This window comes from Coregonus lavaretus, assembly GCF_964263955.1.
Source record: "Coregonus lavaretus genome assembly, chromosome: 2".
Taxonomy (NCBI): domain Eukaryota; kingdom Metazoa; phylum Chordata; class Actinopteri; order Salmoniformes; family Salmonidae; genus Coregonus; species Coregonus lavaretus.
The window spans coordinates 4,075,181-4,095,914 of NC_139989.1; the positions used below are offsets into that span (position 1 = coordinate 4,075,181).

Below are 20,734 nucleotides of genomic sequence, written 5' to 3' on the forward strand. Positions count from 1 at the left end.
ATTTCCCACCTAGTCAGCTCGGGGATTCGAACAAGCGACATTTTGGTTACTTTAACCTGTCTCCTCCCCTTCATCTACACTGATTGAACTGGATTTAACAGGTGACATCAATAAGGGAGCATAGCTAAAACCTGGATTCACCTGGTCAATCTATGTCATGGAAAGATCAGGTGTTCCTAATGTTTTGTAGACTCAGTGTGACTATTCAATGGCTGACATTGATCGACGGCATTGACATCTACATACAGGCTTCATGAGCGCACTGCACTCCCATCGTTTCTTCTTCTTTCCCACCAACAAAGCCAAAGCAAGCCGTGATGATGCTGACATTCTGAAGACACGTTCTGTTTGCTTTTCTCTCCGTGATTGGTCTCTGCAGGCCGCAATCTCTCTGATAAGGTGCTCGGTGGCATTAGCCCCTGTCCGCGCGCAGAGATAGGACCTGCGGATTCCCCTGCTCACCTGTCCATCGCTGCATTAGGACCACCCGGACGCAGGTGGATCTCAGAAACCCGCCGTCAAACAGTGCAGTGTTTGGCGAGGGCATTGATTTGCGCACGGTCAATTCTGTTCAATTATTATCGGACCGCGGGGAGGAGAATACAGACACGAATAGAAACTAAGGCGACAACTTATCCGTTTTGTGTCAACAGTGAGACCAATGGCTTAGGTGCAACAGGGTCACATGGTGATGACACACCTATGCAGGGCCTAAAGCGGCGTCAGGCGCACGAGCAACACAGGTAGAGCAGAGCACAAGGTTCCACGCTGCGTAGGCTATAGGGCGCAGGTAAATGCGTGCACACACACCGGTTGGATAGCCCTGGCCCTCGGCAGTCATGAATCGAGAAGAGCACTACTATTCTCCCGCGCAGCTGTTCAAGGACTCCTGCGCCTACCAGAGACCCCACAGCGAGGACTACAGCCACAGCCCTCCGCCCTGTCTTTACATGGGCCGGCAGGCTCAGTCAGTCTACTCCTCGCCCTCCATTGGAGTGCTAGACCAGGCGAGTCTCCCTGACATTGCTCCGTACAGTATTCCCATGCGAGAGGACCCGGGTGTGCCGCAGCTCCACCACCCCCAGGCGCCCCAACAGACTCTCCAGCCAGGGGGTTACGAAGACCCGGGGGGGCTGGCTCTCTGTGCGGATAGGAACAGATACCACCTGCCTTTCCCCTGGATGAAAACCACCAAGTCTCACGCGCACATCTGGAAGGGACAGTGGGCAGGTAACTCACTGCAGTCACCTTGGCAATGTTCTCATAGTTCTCATTACCGCAATGCTTCAAAGAAAGGAATTAATCTATGGCCTCTCAAGGAATCTTTACGCACACACTTGTAGGAATATTGCAGCCCTTTCTTTTATAGTAGGCCTATCGAAATGGATTCGTTTGAACACTTAGTTTGAACACACTCTTTTATACTGTACAAATATTAGACAAGTAAATCTATTTGATTTTAAAGACAATATTTCAACAAAAGTATTTATTCAATAGTTAACAATTGAACATTCAGAAGTTTCCTTTTGTTAATAGCAAGGGAGTGAGTGTTATGTATAGGGAATTCAGCAAAAATTACACTGAACATGAATTATAATTCAAAAGGTATTTAGCCTAACTCTCGCATTCATTATACCATTTCGCTGCTTTGTCTGTTGGCTAGCTATGCCACCGCTGTGAATATAGGCCTTAGGAATGATCAAACGTTAATCATGATAAACGTTCATGAAGTTTGAATAGACCCAGGCTTTTGTGCACGTATAAGGACTTAGATTACATCATGATGTCTACAATATACAGAATGTCGTGGGTGGATGTCAGTTTACCTTGTCAATCCATCTGTAAAGGACCTGTGTTCCCCTCATACAAACCACAATGTTTTGTACTCCTCTGAAGGTGTGCCTCCTGTCTCAAGTACCAAGTTGCGATTCACTTCAAATATGTGAACATTTCAGTTGTGGCTATTTATTTGTTAATGATTTCCTAATGGCAGGTATGATCCATATAGGCCTTCATGAAAAATGTTTCGTATTACATATATAATAATATGCCATTTAGCAGACGCTTTTATCCAAAGCGACTTACAGTCATGTGCGTATACATTTTTACGTATGGGTGGTCCCGGCGATCGAACCCACTACCCTGGCGTTACAAGCGCCATGCTCTACCAATCGAGCTACAGAGGACCACATATGACCGTGTCTTACAATAACCTTAGTTATCTCAATATATTTGTTAATGTAAAATATATTAAAGGGTATATAATTAACCTGGAGTGTTAAGGGAAAGCAGAAAATAATGAATAAACTCTTCTTCCTAAAAGTATTTTCTGTTGCGGCCATTTTAAGTCAACTCGGTTCAGCGTGTCAATGGGAGCCTTTTACGATTATTATTATTTTTTGGCTAAAATAATTTTTTAAAACAAGTTTTCAAACCACTCACACAGCTTGCGTTGGTTTCAATTACACGAAATATAAAGGTAATGTATGTTACTATGTATTGAATTAGTTAAATAAATTGAGGGTAACAACAAGTGGAAAAGTTGATAAGTCTCAAGCAGAATCAGTTATTCTCAATTATTGCGTAGGCCTATAGACAATTATTATCTCAACTCAACATTCATCAAAGATGATCTAAAAAATATTGTTTGTAGGCCTGTTAATGAGACAATTATGATAGACATGTGTTAATTATTATAACTCCATTAGGCGATATGTGTTTTTATTATTTATTACTGAAGAAAATCATGTAACTTTACAAGCGATTAACTTTTAAAAAACTAATTTCGATAAAATGTTATGTCAGTAAAAATATTTTCTTCAACGGACAAACGCAACCACTGCAAAAATGAGCCTACTCTAAAACTAATAATGAAGCAGATCAACTATTGAATAGAATATATTTTAATTGTTTATCTATTTTTAAATCAAAGACTTCACCAATATATCTGAACGAAAGTTTAACAATTGAGCTATAATTTCATAATTCAAAACACAAATTAATTGTAGTGGTAATAGTGGGGAAAGTATAAGGGTGTACCTTCATCATGTAGGCCTATACCTTCATTTAAAATAAAAGTGATTAATTGAAATAAACTTTTCACGGACTGTCTCTAAATTGACTTGCTTTTCCAGGCTGTGATTTTGCCTAATAAACAGTTCAAGTTAGTGAAACCTTTTCAGGTGAAATTGATGTAAAATATAGACTAGTACTAGAGATTACACGCATTATAAACGATTTTCAACTATTGTTGGTTTTCGTCAACTTCCGAAACCCACAGTAATCAAAATGTAGCTATATACCTATTCCTTATTATTAGTATTTAATAGTAATTTTCAAACCAATTTATTGATCCATTTGTGAGTGTTTGTGATAAATGTGCAGTTATGTGAAATTCAATGTGCTGTGGTGGCCCACATTGATTTGATAGTGATTTGTCTAATTTCAGGTTTGTGTTCTGCACAGAATATATGATGCCTCACATAGAAACGTTCCATCTATGTTAGTATAGTATATTTATTACTAAAACTGTACTGGCATCTGTGAGAGTTGGCCTGTGACTTACATGATGTACTGTTTGTTTCACTTATCATCAGTTACCTAATAGTGTTGTTTCTATCCAGTCTTTGGTTGTCAGTGTGTGAGCTGACCGTGTTCAGCCAATGTGCTGCTGTGTGTGATTCAGCTAGGTAGACTGGTGTCAGAAATGGTGAGGCATTGCCAATTTCACCTAGATTGCGGCTTTGCTGGGATTTTGACTGTGGCAGGGTACAATGTTTAGTTCACCTCTCCCCCTTACCTCTCTCCCCTCTGCCTCTCCCTCTTTCTCTATGTCTCCCACCCCCCTCCCTCCCCATCCTCCGCCACCCTCCTCAGGCCCCTACATGGTGGAGGCGGAGGAGAACAAGCGGACAAGGACGGCCTACACGCGGGCCCAGCTCCTGGAGCTGGAGAAGGAGTTCCTGTTCAACAAGTACATCAGCAGACCACGGCGTGTAGAGCTGGCCCTCACCCTCAGCCTCACGGAGAGACACATCAAGATCTGGTTCCAGAACCGACGGATGAAGTGGAAGAAGGAGGAGGACAAGAAGAGAGTGAGGGGGGTCGACCCCGAGCAGGACTCGTCCATTACGTCAGGAGACCTGAAGGATGAGGCAGGGGTGGGGGTCGGGGGGGCAGGGACTCCCACACTGGCACCTCCCACCACCACGACACCGCCCTCGCCCTTACAAGCCCCCTCCCTGTCAGGTTCTAGAGACTCGGCCTAGCAGGGCTGATATGGATGACAACTGGACAGACACTGAGGAAAGGGGGACGCTCTTAGGCTGCGTTAGACAGGCATCCGAATTCAAATCATTTTTTTCACTAATTGATCTTTTGACCAATCAGATCAGCTCTGAAAAAGATCTGACGTGAAAAGATCTGATGTGATTGGTCAAAAGACCAATTAGTGGAAAAAATATCCGAATTCGGCTGCCTGTGTGAACGCAGCCTCATTCAAACAGACTCGGCTGGCATCATTCATGTACATTATCGGCGGTGACAGATTGAAGAGAGGTGAAAGGCGAGGCCTGCAGGTGCATTGTCATCATTCTGCGGCTGAACTCTGACCTCATCTTGTCGTGAGGATCTGCGGGTCATGCGCTGATGATAACAGTTGGCATTGTACATACATGTACAGAACCAGTGCTCTGGTCTGCAGCCTCTCGTTGCGGTGCCAGACGAGGGCAGCGCCAACTGCCTGGAGAGACAGTGGTGATACAGACCACACAACTCTGTTGAGAACTACATCTGGTATATAGCCTACTTTGATTGCTTTACTAAAACCAATGCACTTCAGATACTTTCTCTGAAAATGTTGGCAGTGTACAACCAAGTTTAATTTCTGTATGTAAATATATGCAGTCTATGCACGGGACATGGTTCTGTCAATACTGACAATACTGATGCATTTTCCAATAAAATGTTATATGACAAAAATGAGTCACTCACACCGATTATATAGCCTATTTATGAACTTCATCTTTTCACATCGTTGATGTCTTAATGATAGGCATTGTGAATAATTGACTGTATTTTGAATTCTTTATTAAGCTATAATTTCCGAGTTATCAAAAAGTTCATGTTTGAAATCAGAATAAAATCTATGAAACATCTGCAGTTATTGAATTACTTGGCACCTGGTACAATTACGCACAGTTACGCCTTTACGCACAACAATAACGCTTACATTTTTATCCACTATTCAAGCACATTCAACGCAGGAGATAGACCACACGAAACCGTAAGTCATCACGTCAGTCAGTCGTGGGGCTTGTTCGACACTGCAGCGGACAGTGCAGGCGACTGACGACTGACTGATCTACAAATCACCCTGCATCATAAATAACGACTTATTATTATTTGTAGATCAGTCAGTCAGAATTTACCAGTGGTGTAAAGTATTTAAGTAAAAATACTTTGAAGTACTACTTAAGTAGTTATTTTGGGTATCTATACTTTACTTTACTATTTATATTTTTGACTACTTTTACTTTTACTCCACTACATTCCTAAAGAAAATAATTTACTTTTTACACCATACATTTTCCCTGACACCCAAAAGTATTCGTTACATTTGGAATGCTTAACAGGACAGGAAAATGGTTCATTTCACGCACTTATCAAAATAACATCGTCCCTACTGCCTCTGATCTGGCAGACTCACTAAACACAAATGCTTAATTTGTAAATTATTTCTGAGTGTTGGAGTGTGCCCCTGACTGTCCGTAATAATAAAAAATAAAATAAAATCGTGCCATCTGGCTTGCCTAACATGAGGAATTTGAAATGATTTATACTTTTACTTTTAATACTTAAGTATATTTTAGCAATTACATTTACTTTTGATACTTAAATATATTTAAAAGCAAAGACTTTTAGACTTTTACTGAATATAACAGGAAACCTGTTCGATCACCATGCACTGCAAAATCATTCTGGCTATGGAGACGGAGAACATCAACACATTAACATCAACATGCCAGAGGATATACCCATTGGACTTGGGGCTCTGCTGGGAGTTTACCTCATATTTTGATTTTTTTATTCTGCTTGCCACTAAAATCATAATAAACACTGACAACTAAAATATTGTGTGAAGTCTATGAATCCAAAAAAAATTGTAATTATACAGATGATTAACAAAACATGCACATAACAGTATTTATACCTTGGCTTTTGTGGTAAATGTGAATGAATAAAACTGTTTTGATAATGGTTTTCATACACATACCTTGTCCATAATTTAGAGGCCTATGATGGGTGGTCCTCTGTAGCTCAGCTGGTAGAGCACGGCGCTTGTAACGCCAAGGGTAGTGGGTTCGATCCCCGGGACCACCCATATACAAAAATGTATGCACGCACGACTGTAAGTCGCTTTGGATAAAAGCGTCTGCTAAATGGCTTATTATTATCTATGAGATTTTCCTTGAAGAGGTAAGGGAGGAGGATTGTACATGTGATCTGCATAACATACCAATACCAATTGACTTACCTTTGTATGCCTCCTCGGCTGTATACCTGCAGACACAGACACAAAAGTGAGCAGTTCAGTCATCTGCACCCAATACAGCTATCCTTCAACATATTCTTATAGCCTACATACTCTTACCTCTTTGTTGATTGATATCCATTGAATTGTATCCATTTTCTGTTTTAGAAAGATTTGCACAAATATGAAAATATATATGGTATCATGATAAAACAATATCAATCTAGATCATACAAGGGACAAACCTTACCTTAAATTGTGGAGATCTTTACATTTTTCAGTTAAGTGCCTGCACCTGCTGTCCTTTCAAATTCAAATGTTTCAGTTGGGCAGTTAGGTTCCTGCAAGAGCCCCCACCAACTAATGAGGTTCCTCGATGGACCCCACTTCCTATGGGGTTCTAGGAAGAACCTTTTGGGGGCAATTTTCAGTGCCAAGAACCCTAAGGTTCTTCGAACAACTTTGAAGATCTTAGAAGAACCCTTGTGGAACCTCTCATTTTTAGAGTGTAGAACCCCTCATGCCTTTTTACGCACAGCTTTGTAGCCTTTCTAGCCTATAATGAAACCTGAACCTAGGCCTGTTTGTTGTATTTCAAAATGTTTGAATGGAGATAAAGTGGTCATTGACAGCTTTCAATTTGATGCAAGCCAGGTAAATTACACTATTGCGACTCAGGACACCTGAACGGCAGGCGTAGCTCTGGCGACTAATGTAGCTCTGTCGCCATCTGTCGTGCAGTTTGTGCCGTTGTTCCCCGCCTGCCTCCTTCCAATATAATATACCACTATTTGTCACCCGTAGACCTAAAATCCACAAAAAACAGTGATAATTTTAAATACTTTATTTCAAATATAAGAATAATTTCGAGAACTCAAATGGACAAACATACAGAGAAAGTAAATCATTAGATTATTATTAATAAAATATTGAAGCAACTTCACTCAGAAAAAAAACACTGACAGAATAATCCTGAATAATAATAGTCTCCTAAAGCTGGCTCTAAATTAAAAGTACTGAAATAACTATTATCCAAAAGCAGTAATAACACGACTAATATTGCATTAGTTTCACACAGTAAATTAAATATAATGTGTGTAATATGTTCACAACAACAGGTTGTCTCAGCCCAACAAATGCTATTACATGTTCTAAATGCTACATTCATTACTATGTTACAATGTTAAATATTTATTTATCAATTCCTACAGTGTAGGAGTGAGCATTTGATACAAAAACATAATTGGCATATTTATTGTTAAACATATTTGGATAAAGCAAGTAATCAGTGTATTTAAAATCCACAGCAATATATAAATACAGACTTCCAGTGTGAGATCTTAAACAGAGTATATTGTATGGAATAGAAGGATAGATAGGCCCCTGCACTCACTGATATGGTTTCAGAGGTGTATCATCATCAGTCTCCATGGCATCCATGTCAGACGGTGTTGTTGTGGTTGTTGGGGCCTCTCCACTGGAATGGGTCTTGCAGTATTGGTTCTGTGTCGAAAGAACCTCCTTTTCTTTGGCCGAGGCAGAGAGGTCAGAATTCACTGGTGCATTCTGGTATAAGGAGTCATTGGAGCTCTTGTCCAGGATGTTATGGTAGAGCTAAGAGAGAAAAGGGGCATAGTAAGAAATGACAAGAAATCATGATTCTAATGGAATGCTGTGTGCTAGCCCGTTGTAAAGTTTGATACGTCTACATTGAGGCTTGTTGTGTGTTTGAGACCCACCTTCTCCTCCATGTCAGCCAGTTGGTCGCCCATGAAGGCCACCAGCTTGGAGAAGTGAGGACGGTCCCGAGGCTCCCGTGCCCAGCACTTGCACATCATCTTATACCTGCGGGAGGGAGGGAGGGAAAGGGGGATGAAACCTCCTTTACAGTTCATATACACTGCTCCAAAAAATAAAGGGAACACTAAAATAACACATCCTAGATCTGAATGAATGAAATAATCGTATTAAATACTTTTTTCTTTACATAGTTGAATGTGCTGACATCAAAATCACACAAAAATTATCAATGGAAATCAAATTTATCAACCCATGGAGGTCTGGATTTGGAGTCACCCTCAAAATTAAAGTGGAAAACCACACTACAGGCTGATCCAACTTTGATGTAATGTCCTTAAAACAAGTCAAAATGAGGCTCAGTAGTGTGTGTGGCCTCCACGTGCCTGTATGACCTCCCTACAACGCCTGGGCATGCTCCTGATGAGGTGGCGGATGGTCTCCTGAGGGATCTCCTCCCAGACCTGGACTAAAGCATCCGCCAACTCCTGGACAGTCTGTGGTGCAACGTGGCGTTGGTGGATGGAGCGAGACATGATGTCCCAGATGTGCTCAATTGGATTCAGGTCTGGGGAACGGGTGGGCCAGTCCATAGCATCAATGCCTTCCTCTTGCAGGAACTGCTGACACACTCCAGCCACATGAGGTCTAGCATTGTCTTGCATTAGGAGGAACCCAGGGCCAACCGCACCAGCATATGGTCTCACAAGGGGTCTGAGGATCTCATCTCGGTACCTAATGGCAGTCAGGCTACCTCTGGCGAGCACATGGAGGGCTGTGCGGCCCCCCAAAGAAATGCCACCCCACACCATGACTGACCCACCGCCAAACCGGTCATGCTGGAGGATGTTGCAGGCAGCAGAACGTTCTCCACGGCGTCTCCAGACTCTGTCACGTCTGTCACGTGCTCAGTGTGAACCTGCTTTCATCTGTGAAGAGCACAGGGCGCAGTGGCGAATTTGCCAATCTTGGTGTTCTCTGGCAAATGCCAAATGTCCTGCACGGTGTTGGGCTGTAAGCACAACCCCCACTTGTGGACGTCCGGGCCCTCATACCACCCTCATGGAGTCTGTTTCTGACCGTTTGAGCAGACACATGCACATTTGTGGCCTGCTGGAGGTCATTTTGCAGGGCTCTGGCAGTGTTCCTCCTGCTCCTCCTTGCACAAAGGCGGAGGTAGCAGTCCTGCTGCTGGGTTGTTGCCCTCCTACGGCCTCCTCCACGTCTCCTGATGTACTGGCCTGTCTCCTGGTAGCACCTCCATGCTCTGGACACTACGCTGACAGACACAGCAAACCTTCTTGCCACAGCTCGCATTGATGTGCCATCCTGGATGAGCTGTACTACCTGAGCCACTTGTGTGGGTTGTAGACTCCGTCTCATGCTACCACTAGAGTGAAAGCACCACCAGCATTCAAAAGTGACCAAAACATCAGCCAGGAAGCATAGGAACTGAGAAGTGGTCTGTGGTCACCACCTGCAAAACCAGTCCTTTATTGGGGGTGTCTTGCTAATTGCCTATAATTTCCACCTGTTGTCTATTCCATTTGCACAACAGCATGCAAAATTTATTGTCAATCAGTGTTGCTTCCTAAGTGGACAGTTTGATTTCACAGAAGTGTGATTGACTTGGAGTTACATTGTGTTGTTTAAGTGTTCCCTTTATTTTTTTGAGCAGTGTATTTGATTGTAATTAAATGTGTATGATGTATAGACGTAGGTGCAGAGTGGTTGTGGATACTTACACAGATTCACTGGCATAGTACGGTTGCTCCATCTTAAAACCTCTCTCTATCAACAAATAGAAGTTGTTGTCCACCTTTATCCCCGGGTAGGGGGTCACACCTTAGAGGGAGAGGGAGAGATGGAGAGAGAAAGGGGTAGGGAAAGAGAGGGAGGGAGAGAGATGGAGAGAGAAAGGGGTAGGGAGAGAGAGGGAGAGATGGAGAGAGAAGGGGGTAGGGAGAGAGAGGGAGAGAGAGATGGAGAGAGAAAGGGGTAGGGAGAGAGAGGGAGAGGGAGAGATAGAGATAGAAAGGGGTAGGGAGAGAGAGGGAGAGGGAGAGATAGAGATAGAAAGGGGTAGGGAGAGAGAGGGAGAGATGGAGAGAGAAGGGGGTAGGGAGAGAGAGGGAGAGATAGAGATAGAAAGGGGTAGGGAGAGAGAGGGAGAGATGGAGAGAGAAAGGGGTAGGGAGAGAGAGGGAGAGGGAGAGAGAGAGTGAGAGGGAAAGGGGTAGGGAGAGAGAGGAAGAGGGAGAGAGAGAGAGGGAGAGGGAAAGGGGTAGGGAGAGAGAGAGAGAGGGAGAGGGAGGGAGAGAGGGGGAAAGGGGTAGGGAGAGAGAGGGAGGGGGAAAGGGGTAGGGAGAGAGAGGGAGAGGGAGGGAGAGAGGGAGAGGGAAAGGGGTAGGGAGAGAGGGAGAGAGAGGGAGGGAGAGGGAGGAAGAGAGCAAATCACATATAATAAAGATGCAGGGAATACATCTATAATAAGTGTGTGTACAGTATGTATGCCCCCCCATCCTAAACATACTCCTGGCGGCCCCACCTCATCCCCAACCTCGGTCAACACACACTATAAAGGACAAAATCAAATCATGACAATAAATAAAAAGAAAGAGTAGGTATGTCCCGTGTAGCTCAGTTGGTAGAGCATGGTGCTTGCAACGCCAGGGTTGTGGGTTCGATTCCCACGGGGGGCCAGTATGAAAATGTATGCACTCACTAACTGTAAGACGCTCTGGATAAGAGCGTCTGCTAAATGACTAAAATGTAAATGTAAAATGTATGTTTATGTAGCTACCCAGAGAGAAGACCTCCCACAGCAGGATACCATAGGCCCAGACATCGCTCTGCATGGTGTACATCCCCTGGAAGATACTCTCTGGAGCCATCCACTTCACTGGCAGACGCACCTGCGACACAACACAACACATCAGACACACACACCGACACTGCATGCCTAGAACAGAGCTGTTGTCACTGACAACAGAGCATCTGTAGAATACAGACAAACACTCCTTTCTGTGTATAGTACCTACATTTCCTCTCACTACGTAGTTGGAGTCGTTCTCGATGTCCCGGGCCAGTCCAAAGTCTCCGATCTTTACAAGTCCACCCTGAGCCACCAACACGTTCCTGGCCGCAAGGTCCCGATGGATACACTGGAGACAGAAACACACACCCAAGATAGAGAGAGGGTGTGTAGGGAGTAATGATGTGGGGTATAGGGAGTATTATATGTTTTTGCAGTGAGCACAGCCTTGTATGAGGGGACATGGGGCAGTGTGCAGTATTGTCACTCAACGTACGTGCTTGGAGGACAGGAAGTCCATGCCTTTGGCCACCTGGTAGGAAAAGCTGAGCAGGTCGTTATAGGTCAGTGCCTGCTTCTCCTCCTCCTCCTCCTCCTGCAGCTCCTCATAGATCCCTGGACCTGTGGATCAACACAAATCAGCTGGGGTCAACGGGATCCACTGGCCAGCAGTGAAGAGATCCTACAGATGTTTTTAACTGTGCTGCTGTATACATAAGCATGTCTATTTCTTAATTTGTGTGTGTGTCTACCCCACACTGACCATCCGAGGTGTCCATGGGAGAGGAGTTGAGGCTGAGGAGGGCGATGCTCTCGTGCCCTCTAGTGGAGCTCCTCTTGGGCAGGTTGTGGTAAAGGCTGCTGAAGCGATCCCTGGTGAAGGCCTCGGTCAGAGACTTGTGGTACAGCTCTCTGTTGTTCTTCAGGTAGTTCAGCAGGTCCCCATTACGGCAGTACTGGAAGATCAGGTACGTGGGCCCTGTCAAGAGTCACACAGCCACAGAGTCAGATACACACATTCACAGAGTCACACACACACAGGCGCTTAGAGACAGTCCTAAATACACATGTACTTGTTTCAATAGAATATCTAAAGACATGTTCTTGGCAATTACATGTTGTAGTTATTCCTGTTTTATTTCTGCTAGATGCTGGTTTCTGAGCCTGTCTGTGATTGGCTGTCGTACCTGAGCCAGTGCATGCCCCCAGCAGGTTAACGACGTTGGCATGCTGTCCGATGTGAGTCAGCATCTTCAACTCTGACATCAGAGCCTCCTTCTCCACTGTCTCATGCTTCTCTGCATGGGCAAACATCAACACTCAACAACAACCTGAGTGACTTCACTGGTGCAGGGTATGTAAAATAGTAATAGTGTGGGTCTTCAGCAAACACCAACACTTAGCCAGCAGTGTACAACATCACACAGGTAAAACCCTGTACCTTTCAGCATCTTGACAGCCACCTGCAGGGAGATCCCAGGCTTGCTGATGCCGTAGGCTGTAGCCTGAACCACCATGCCAAAGGCCCCAGAGCCTAGCTCCTTCCCTGAGGAGAAAGACCACAACACAGGGTTGGTGGGAATACTATTGGTGAGGCTGGCTGTACTGGAGACTAGAGATTCCCAGGTAGATGGGTCAGGCAAAGTCATTTCACTGGTACATCTCCCCAGTCTTACCCAGCTCCAGGTTCTCTCTGGGGAACTCCCATTTCTGGTTGTACCGGAAGTCTTTGAAGTTGATGTAGATGTAGTCGTTGTCATTAGGCCCTACCATCTGGATCATCTGCACCTGACTCTGGTACTGGGGTTTCTACACACAACATATCAGGAGGGTGTGTGAGAATGTTTGAGTGTGGTGAACAAGTCTGTCTGTGTGTGTGTGTGTGTGTGTGTGTGTGTGTGTGTGTACCTTCTTCCTGATGAAGTAGAGTAGCGCCACGCTGACCAGCATCAACGCCAGGAACAGAACCAGACTGGACACCTTCAGGAGTTGAGAGGAGTTGGAGGCTGATAGAACACACACACACATCAACAGATATAACCAATATCTGACAACAGCCATGACAACACTGTGACCAATTCTGTTCCACACTGGAGCCATGACAACACTGGGACCAATTCTGTTCCACACTGGAGCCATGACAACACTGTGACCAATTCTGTTCCACACTGGAGCCATGACAACACTGTGACCAATTCTGTTCCACACTGGAGCCATGACAACACTGTGACCAATTCTGTTCCACACTGGAGCCATGACAACACTGTGACCAATTCTGTTCCACACTGGAGCCATGACAACACTGTGACCAATTCTGTTCCACACTGGAGCCATGACAACACTGTGACCAATTCTGTTCCACACTGGAGCCATGACAACACTGTGACCAATTCTGTTCCACACTGGAACCATGACAACACTGTGACCAATTATGTTCCACACTGGAGCCATGACAACACTGTGACCAATTCTGTTCCACACTGGAGCTATGATGACAACCATTATAAAAACAATTATTTTTGGAGGACTTGTTTTTCCTGACTGACCACTTACGTTGTTTGAACGTACGCTGCAGTGGAAAGACCATTCTTGCATTGAACAGTGACTCGCTGCAGTGTGACTGTGAGTGGACCGAGTTTGTAATGCAGCACTTGACAAAGTGGTTCCCCACCTCTGCACTTTCCAGGGAGCTGAGGACATTCTTATGGCAGAACTGGTCTGAGTCACAGAGCTCTGTGGGAGTGGCAGGGATCTCCTTCCAGGCTGCAGACTCTGACTGACAGCTAGGGGGTGGGGGGCAGGTTAACAAACACAGGTGAACACACACACAGGTAAACATGTAGGGTTGGTTTCCCAGACACAGCCTAATCCTGGACTAAAAAGCAAGATCAATGGAGACTCTCTATTGAAAATGATCTTAGTTTGTGTCAGGGAAACCGCCCCATAAATTTGCTTCAGTTGTTAAGTAGGGATGGGCAACGATATGGACAATTGATATCAGTTGCATTTTTAAAAACCAATATCGATATCATATCGGTTTGAATGAATAACATTGCACTGGCTTTATGCAGTTCAGACAACTTTTTGCTGATTGACCATTGGGCCAAGTGTGAATGTTCTTGGGGCCTAACCTACAGTTGAATACAATGGGAACCCTGTTGATGGCCAATCAGCAGGCATTTAAGTAGGCTTATGCTAAATTGAGAGTCTGTAAGAGCATTGCAGGAACAGTCATGTATACTTTTTACATAATAGTGTAGGTTAACAAAAGGAAGCGTGGAGAAAGAGATGAAGAACAGTGGCCTATCATGGAAAACCATCCCCCAAAAGGCAGAAGACCAGCATAAGTGGCGCTCTCTTGTGGAAGCATTATGTTCCAAATAGGAATGAAGAGGACTAAGTAAGTAAGTAAGTAAGCAAATACCTAGCTAGCACATTTGGTTCCTTGGAAGTTGTGGGAAAGTAGGTTCCAGAGAACGTTTTACTATGGTTCCCTGAAAGTTTTCCTGGGAGGTTTTATTAACGTTCTGAGAACGGAAATTATAGGTTATTTGAAGATAATTAATTAACGTTCTGAGAACATGTTTCAATAAGACTTTTAATAACACTGCTAGCTTAGGTTAATGGTTTTGAACTCCAAGCAAAGATTGGACACATGGAAATTAATTTGCTTAGGCATTAATCATGCAAACACATTTCTTTTTTATTGTGGCACGACGTCAGTAATATTTGAACCTATGATCTCCTGTTTTCTATCCATGGAATTAGTCGACTATGCCACCAGGATGGAGCTAGCGTGCCATGTTTTTTTTAACTAATACAAAGCTGTTCATTTTAGTCTATTTAAACAAACCCCATTTAAACAAGCACTCATTAAGATCAGGTGCGGCCAAATAGTGGGTGCACCTGAACACACTTAACAAGACAAAGGATTGAGAGAAAGTTTTGTTGACGCTGAGAATGGAATGTATATGTTTTTAAATAACATTCCTAGAATGTTCTTAGAACGTTACTCATGTTTTCTTGTGTTTTTATGAAACGTTTGCTTAATGTTCTTAGAACATTACTTTAAATAGAACCATGACGAATCCTGCAGAAACCGTTATGCTGAAGTACTGAAATTTCCACAGAAGAACGTTGTTTCTTAATGTTCTCTGAACGTTCTGAGAACATTACTTTAAATAGAACCATGAAATTGCCACTTAAGAAAAATGTGGTTCTCAGAACATTATGTGCTAGCTGGAAATCCTGCATTCCCAGAACTTTGTGGGAAGGTTGTATGCAAAATAACTATAGGACAACCACACTCTCACCAAGCTCTAAGAAACATATGGTTCTTAGAACGTTATGTGCTAGCTGGGTAGGTTAACAGGAACAATAACCAATATCAAGATATGCCTTGCTTATGTCGATTTCAAATGATATCGATATCATATCGATATTGGTGCCCACCACTAGTGTTAAGATATAGAGCTGAATCCTAACATGAGAAACTCGGGCCTAAATCTACAGGTACCTGTCATTGGACAGAGAGCACAACCTCCAGGTGAGGTTGAAGGGGAGGGGGCTTTCGGTCTTACAGGTGATGTTGTCTTCTTTCTGGAAGAGAATGGGGGTGGACATATCTGAGAGACAGAGGAGGAGGACAGGTGAGGACAGGTGTCTTACTGAGGAGTCATGCACACAATCACAAGTCTTATCTGACTGGGCAGTCGGCTGTCACTCACTTGCCACACAGAGAGAGAGGGTCTTTGTGAGGTTCAGCTCCCCAGTCTCCAGGTGTAACTGGTAGTCTCCTGGCTCAGGGTTACATAGCTCCAGAGTCCTGAGGGGGGGGGACAGAACCATATGGAATCGTGTTAAACCTTATTGAACCAAACGTAACCTCATCAAACCTCGTAGATAGACCTTTAGTAAAGCTTTATAAAACTGCAACAGAAACACCAAATAGAACATGGATATGGCAGTATGTCCTAGATTAAATTAAGTCTCAGGAAGCCCACACAGAGACCACCAGCCTTACCCTACCTGTTCTTCCACAGCCGTGTGGGTTCAGGGCACTGCGTCTGTATGCCGCCCGGGCCCAGCCAATGGCAGCGTAGGCGAGGGTGTGAGGAGACCAGGGCCCGCAGACAGAACCCTGGCTTCTCCTGGGCTGAGATGGTACTGCTCTCATTCAGCTGGTCGATGGAAATGAAGCCCTTCTCTGAGGACACACAACACCAGAAATCACACGGAAATCACTTGGAAATCCAATTTTGGGAGAGAAAAAAACAGGTAGGTGGTGGTGGTAGGGAGAGAATCAGGACAGATGACAAGAAAGTATCTGACAGATGAGTAAAGACCAAGTAAAGATAGACATTTAAAAAAAGGGCAAGGGAATGTTTGACTGAAAAGAAAAGGTACAAAGAGGATTCAGTGTTGTTGCCTCTCACTGACCCAGGACCCGGATGTGGGTGTACTTGATCTTGTTCTTGTCACTCCGGCAGGTGTAGATGCCACTGTGGTTCACTCTCACCGACGCAATGAACAGGTAAGTCATATCTATTCCTTTATATGATAGTCGATATGTCGACACCTGGAGGAAAAGATGGTAGACTGCATTATCTCAAATACAGTGAACAAGTCATGGAGAGAAAAGTGAAATGGTTCTGGTCATATGTTTTCAACAGTGGAAATAAAAGGTTGATGAATGAGTGATAAAGTTGACCTGTTCCTGTTTATCAGTCAGCCACTGTGTGGTGCTGGCTCTTTCCCTACAGCGGAGCAGCAGGGCCTGACCCGGGCTCAGAGTGATCTCTGGAGCTTCATCATCATCATCATCATCCACACTACGGCTGCGGTCCAAGTCTGAGACACACACAGGAAGCCAACAGACCACACATCAATCAGTACTGAGTGCCTTTAATTCCATTTTGTTTTTTTGGGCATTGTGTTTACACTTTTACAATAATACTAACCATAGTCATAAAGTTGAGAACACTCCTCTCCTTTGGGGTTAGTAGCACAGCACATAACTGTTGTCTTGCTGTATAGTTTACTTCCCTCTGTGTTGTTGGACCTCTCTGAATCCTTAGATGTCTCATTCCCATGACTACCCTTTCTGATGGAGAGGAGGAGAAAGTAAAGCATGTAGCCATCCTTGAAGAGGTCCTACACATGAAACTCATGTCAAAACCCTGAAGAAACTCCTTTAAGATTCTATATTATTTTCACCACAGTTTACCCAGTCTTGTCAAGGTTATTGAACCATTTGATTTCTGGCTTGGGGTTTCCCTCTGAAGAACACTGGAAGTTAGGTAAAAAGCCTCTTCCCCCAGGGATATATTTCAGATGTGGCTTTGAGGGACATCCTGGAGGTAACCAATGGGAGAATGAACCATAGCTAGGAATTTCAATGTGGTTCAGAATCATGATGATGATATAGATGTTATTTGACTTTAATGTGGTGTAGATCAGAATCTGATGTCATATTAGTGGTTTAGAAAAGAACATGGGTCTGTCACTCACTCAGTGGAGGTCCAACCAGTAGAGAGAGCGTCAGGGAGGAGATGATGCCGCCTCTCACACAGCTGAAGGAGTACTCTCCAGAATCACTCACAGATGTCTGTGGTATGGCCATAGAATAGCCCCCTCTGTTGGTGCAATAATGATACAACGACACAGTGGCCTTGCGGCGCCGGGTAACACAACAAAGACAAACGCACACACACACACACACCTACCTACCTTATTGGGCCAGCTCCATGGCTCCAGCTGCAGACAGGGTCTCCTGGGAGGCTTTGCATGATGATATGGAGGCTCTGCCCAGCAGGGACCTCTAGTCTGGTAGGACCAGAACCATTCAGATGGGCTTCAGACAGAGTACACCACACATCCTGGAAAACAGAACAAAGTGTCACCATGTCAGGGAGAGAGAGTCAGAGAGGATGATCAGCTGTAACATTTTAGTCATTTAGCAGACACTCTTATCCAGAGCAACTTACAGTTAGTGAGTACATACATTATTATACTGGCCCCCCGTGGGAATCAAACCAACAACCCTGGCGTTGCAAACACCATGCTCTACATCCCTGCCGGCCATTCCCTCCCCTGGGACAATTGTGCCCCACCCCATGGGTCTCCTGGTCACGGCCGGCTACGACAGAGCCTGGATTCAAACCAGGATCTCTAGTGGCACAGCTAGCACTGCAATGAAGTGCCTTAGACCACTGCGCCACTCGGGAGGTTAATGAGGTGGCCTTTGAGGTGAATAGAGATCAGTATTCATAATATTCATGAAGTTGTTCAAACACAGATGTCAGACATTCATCGAACTTTGTTTTACATTTGGAAAGTACGAGAAGCCTGGCGAGAATGTAAATTCTACATTTCTTGACTTTCTATTAAAATAGCAGTTGTGCTTTTGTTCTCTGAGTCTAGGACACATTTAGAGGACTGCATCTATAAGCATGTGTTCTGACGCCTTTTTCCACAGTATATGACAGAAACAGATAGGCTAGTAGGTGTGGTGCCAAGGAGGTTGGTGGCAGCTTAATTGAGGAGAACGGGCTCGTGGTAATGACTGGAGCGGAATTACTGGAATGGTATTAAATACATCAAACACATGGTTTCCACGATCCATTCCATTCTCCCCTCAGCAGCCTAGTGTGGTGTGGTGCTATATCAACACCACTAACTGTGAGTTTACACCTTCCTCTCTTATGCATTGTTATTCCTTTGACCTTGAGGTCAGAGCAGAAATATATCTGCTTTTCAGAGTTATGTTAGGACTGCAGAATTTCACTTTTATTATCACAGACCTACACAATATATGATCAGAGCAATCCAGCATCCTTCTGCAATGCAATGTGAAGTGACATTAGGCCACACAGCCCACCACTAGAAAAATCTCAAAGATAAATGCACATGAGCTGACAAACAAACAGGTTTACTGTTTGTGAGGTTGATCTCAAAAGTGGGACTCAGCCACAGACTACCAACCTTTCACTTTAATAAGTAATGAAAGAGGAACCGAAGCGGGGACAGGACACAGGTATTTTCAAAATCTGATTGATCATTTAGGCTTACAGTAAGTGACCGGTCAGTTTGGTCCATTAATCCCACGGATGCACAGTTACGATCAGTTTAGGCACCTACCGTCAGGCTGGTGGTGATACAGTACACTCGAGGTGGGTCTCGCTGAGGCTGCAACTCGTCTCCATCACAAAGAGCGCACAGCAACAGGAGCGCAGCTGGAGAAACAGAGAACCAAATCAACGAAAACCAAATTACTTTATAATAGCTAATCAAGGCGTAGATTCATCAATTTGTTGCAATGTTTTTCTTTCAGATTAAGACAAAGAAAATGTACTTTTGAAGCACACAAAACTGCAAAATTATGCGCAGCAGATGGATGATATTGGGTCAATTGCGACTATGGGAATGTATAAAATGCAGCATATAGTTTTGTGCAACATTTACATTTTACAAAATAATTAGCTAGACTGAATTATTTTATTTTATTTTAAAATATATTTGGGGAATATATAGGCTAGGATATGTATTGTTACTTTAGGGTTATCTAATAAAACAGTCGTTGGACAAGCTTATGAATAAGGCAACCATGTAGCTAAATAACAAATTTTCCAATGATTATTTTTGCTATAAAAACATTGTTGATGATGATTTTAATAACTCACCGACACTAACTCTCCTCTTTCCCTTCATTGGCGATTGGTTTTCAACGTATGTCGCTTTGTCTCACAATGAGAAGGTCTCGAGAGCGAAGCCCCAATAAGTTATATTTTAATTGTGACGTTTCATCTGGTGTGCAGTTCTTTTTCAGAGAGACTTCTCTGTGACGCTGGGTTCATGACGTTATCACAGTTACTTTGAATGACTGGTCACAAAAATGGGGATGGTTGGCTATTAAAACCTGGTGATGAACTAGTCTAGAGCTTATAGGCCCTAATGCAAGTACAGCCTACCTATTTTCTGGAAATCTTTCTAATAACCTAATAGGCTACAATGACATTAAAGAGTAACTTTCATGACAAAAAAATGTTTAATCGAAAATCAGATGTTTTAGGCTTAGTTATAGTGAAACATGTTAATATGGTCTTCATTTTGGTAATTCGTTGCAAAAGTGATATTTTGGTATTTTAGTAGTAAATCTAGCTCTTTTTGCCCCCTAGCCGTTCAACTCTACCATTGAAATCGTGATGTAGAGTGCCTCTGCTTTATCTCAAGGGAGGGGTTCCGTGTGAAATACACTGTGCTGCAGCGCAGGCTGGTGAGGGGAGGACAGCTCATAATAATGTCTGGAGCAGAGCAAATGGATTGGCATCAAACACCTGGAAACCATGTGTTTGATGCATTTGATACCATTCCACTAATTCCGCTCCAGTCATTACCACGAGCCGTCCAATGCTTCCTTGACTACTGATGTTACTAAAAAGGCAGTAAGGCACATTTCCGCATATCAAATCAAATCAAATTTTATTTGCCACATGCGCCAAATACAACAGGTGTAGACATTACCGTGAAATGCTTACTTACAGCCCTTAACCAACAATGCATTTATTTTTTAATAAAAAAGTAAAATAAAA

General features: G+C 43.7%; 2 protein-coding genes across 2 annotated transcripts; one reads left to right on the plus strand and one right to left on the minus strand.

The window, feature by feature from the left end:
• Positions 1-836: 836 nt before the first annotated feature.
• Positions 837-5,156, plus strand: LOC311148379 (pancreas/duodenum homeobox protein 1-like). The gene is made up of 2 exons (XM_084185334.1): positions 837-1,230; positions 3,877-5,156. The coding sequence occupies exons 1-2, from the start codon at positions 840-842 to the stop codon at positions 4,266-4,268; spliced, it is 783 nt and encodes a 260-aa protein (XP_084041460.1). The 5' UTR covers positions 837-839; the 3' UTR covers positions 4,269-5,156.
• A 2,331-nt stretch (positions 5,157-7,487) lies between these two features.
• LOC311146886 (receptor-type tyrosine-protein kinase FLT3-like) lies at positions 7,488-19,884 on the minus strand. The gene is made up of 23 exons (XM_084183504.1): positions 19,826-19,884; positions 19,284-19,378; positions 17,874-18,022; positions 17,655-17,779; positions 17,371-17,497; positions 17,105-17,247; positions 16,855-16,994; positions 16,584-16,722; positions 16,173-16,350; positions 15,872-15,969; positions 15,661-15,769; positions 13,698-13,927; positions 13,053-13,150; positions 12,821-12,953; positions 12,586-12,690; positions 12,332-12,442; positions 11,908-12,123; positions 11,641-11,765; positions 11,371-11,493; positions 11,133-11,244; positions 10,075-10,174; positions 8,272-8,377; positions 7,488-8,146 (listed from the first exon to the last, which is right to left on the minus strand). Exons 1-23 carry the CDS (start codon positions 19,851-19,853, stop codon positions 7,922-7,924), a joined length of 3,015 nt encoding a protein of 1,004 aa, XP_084039630.1. The 5' UTR covers positions 19,854-19,884; the 3' UTR covers positions 7,488-7,921.
• Between the last annotated feature and the right edge of the window lie 850 nt (positions 19,885-20,734).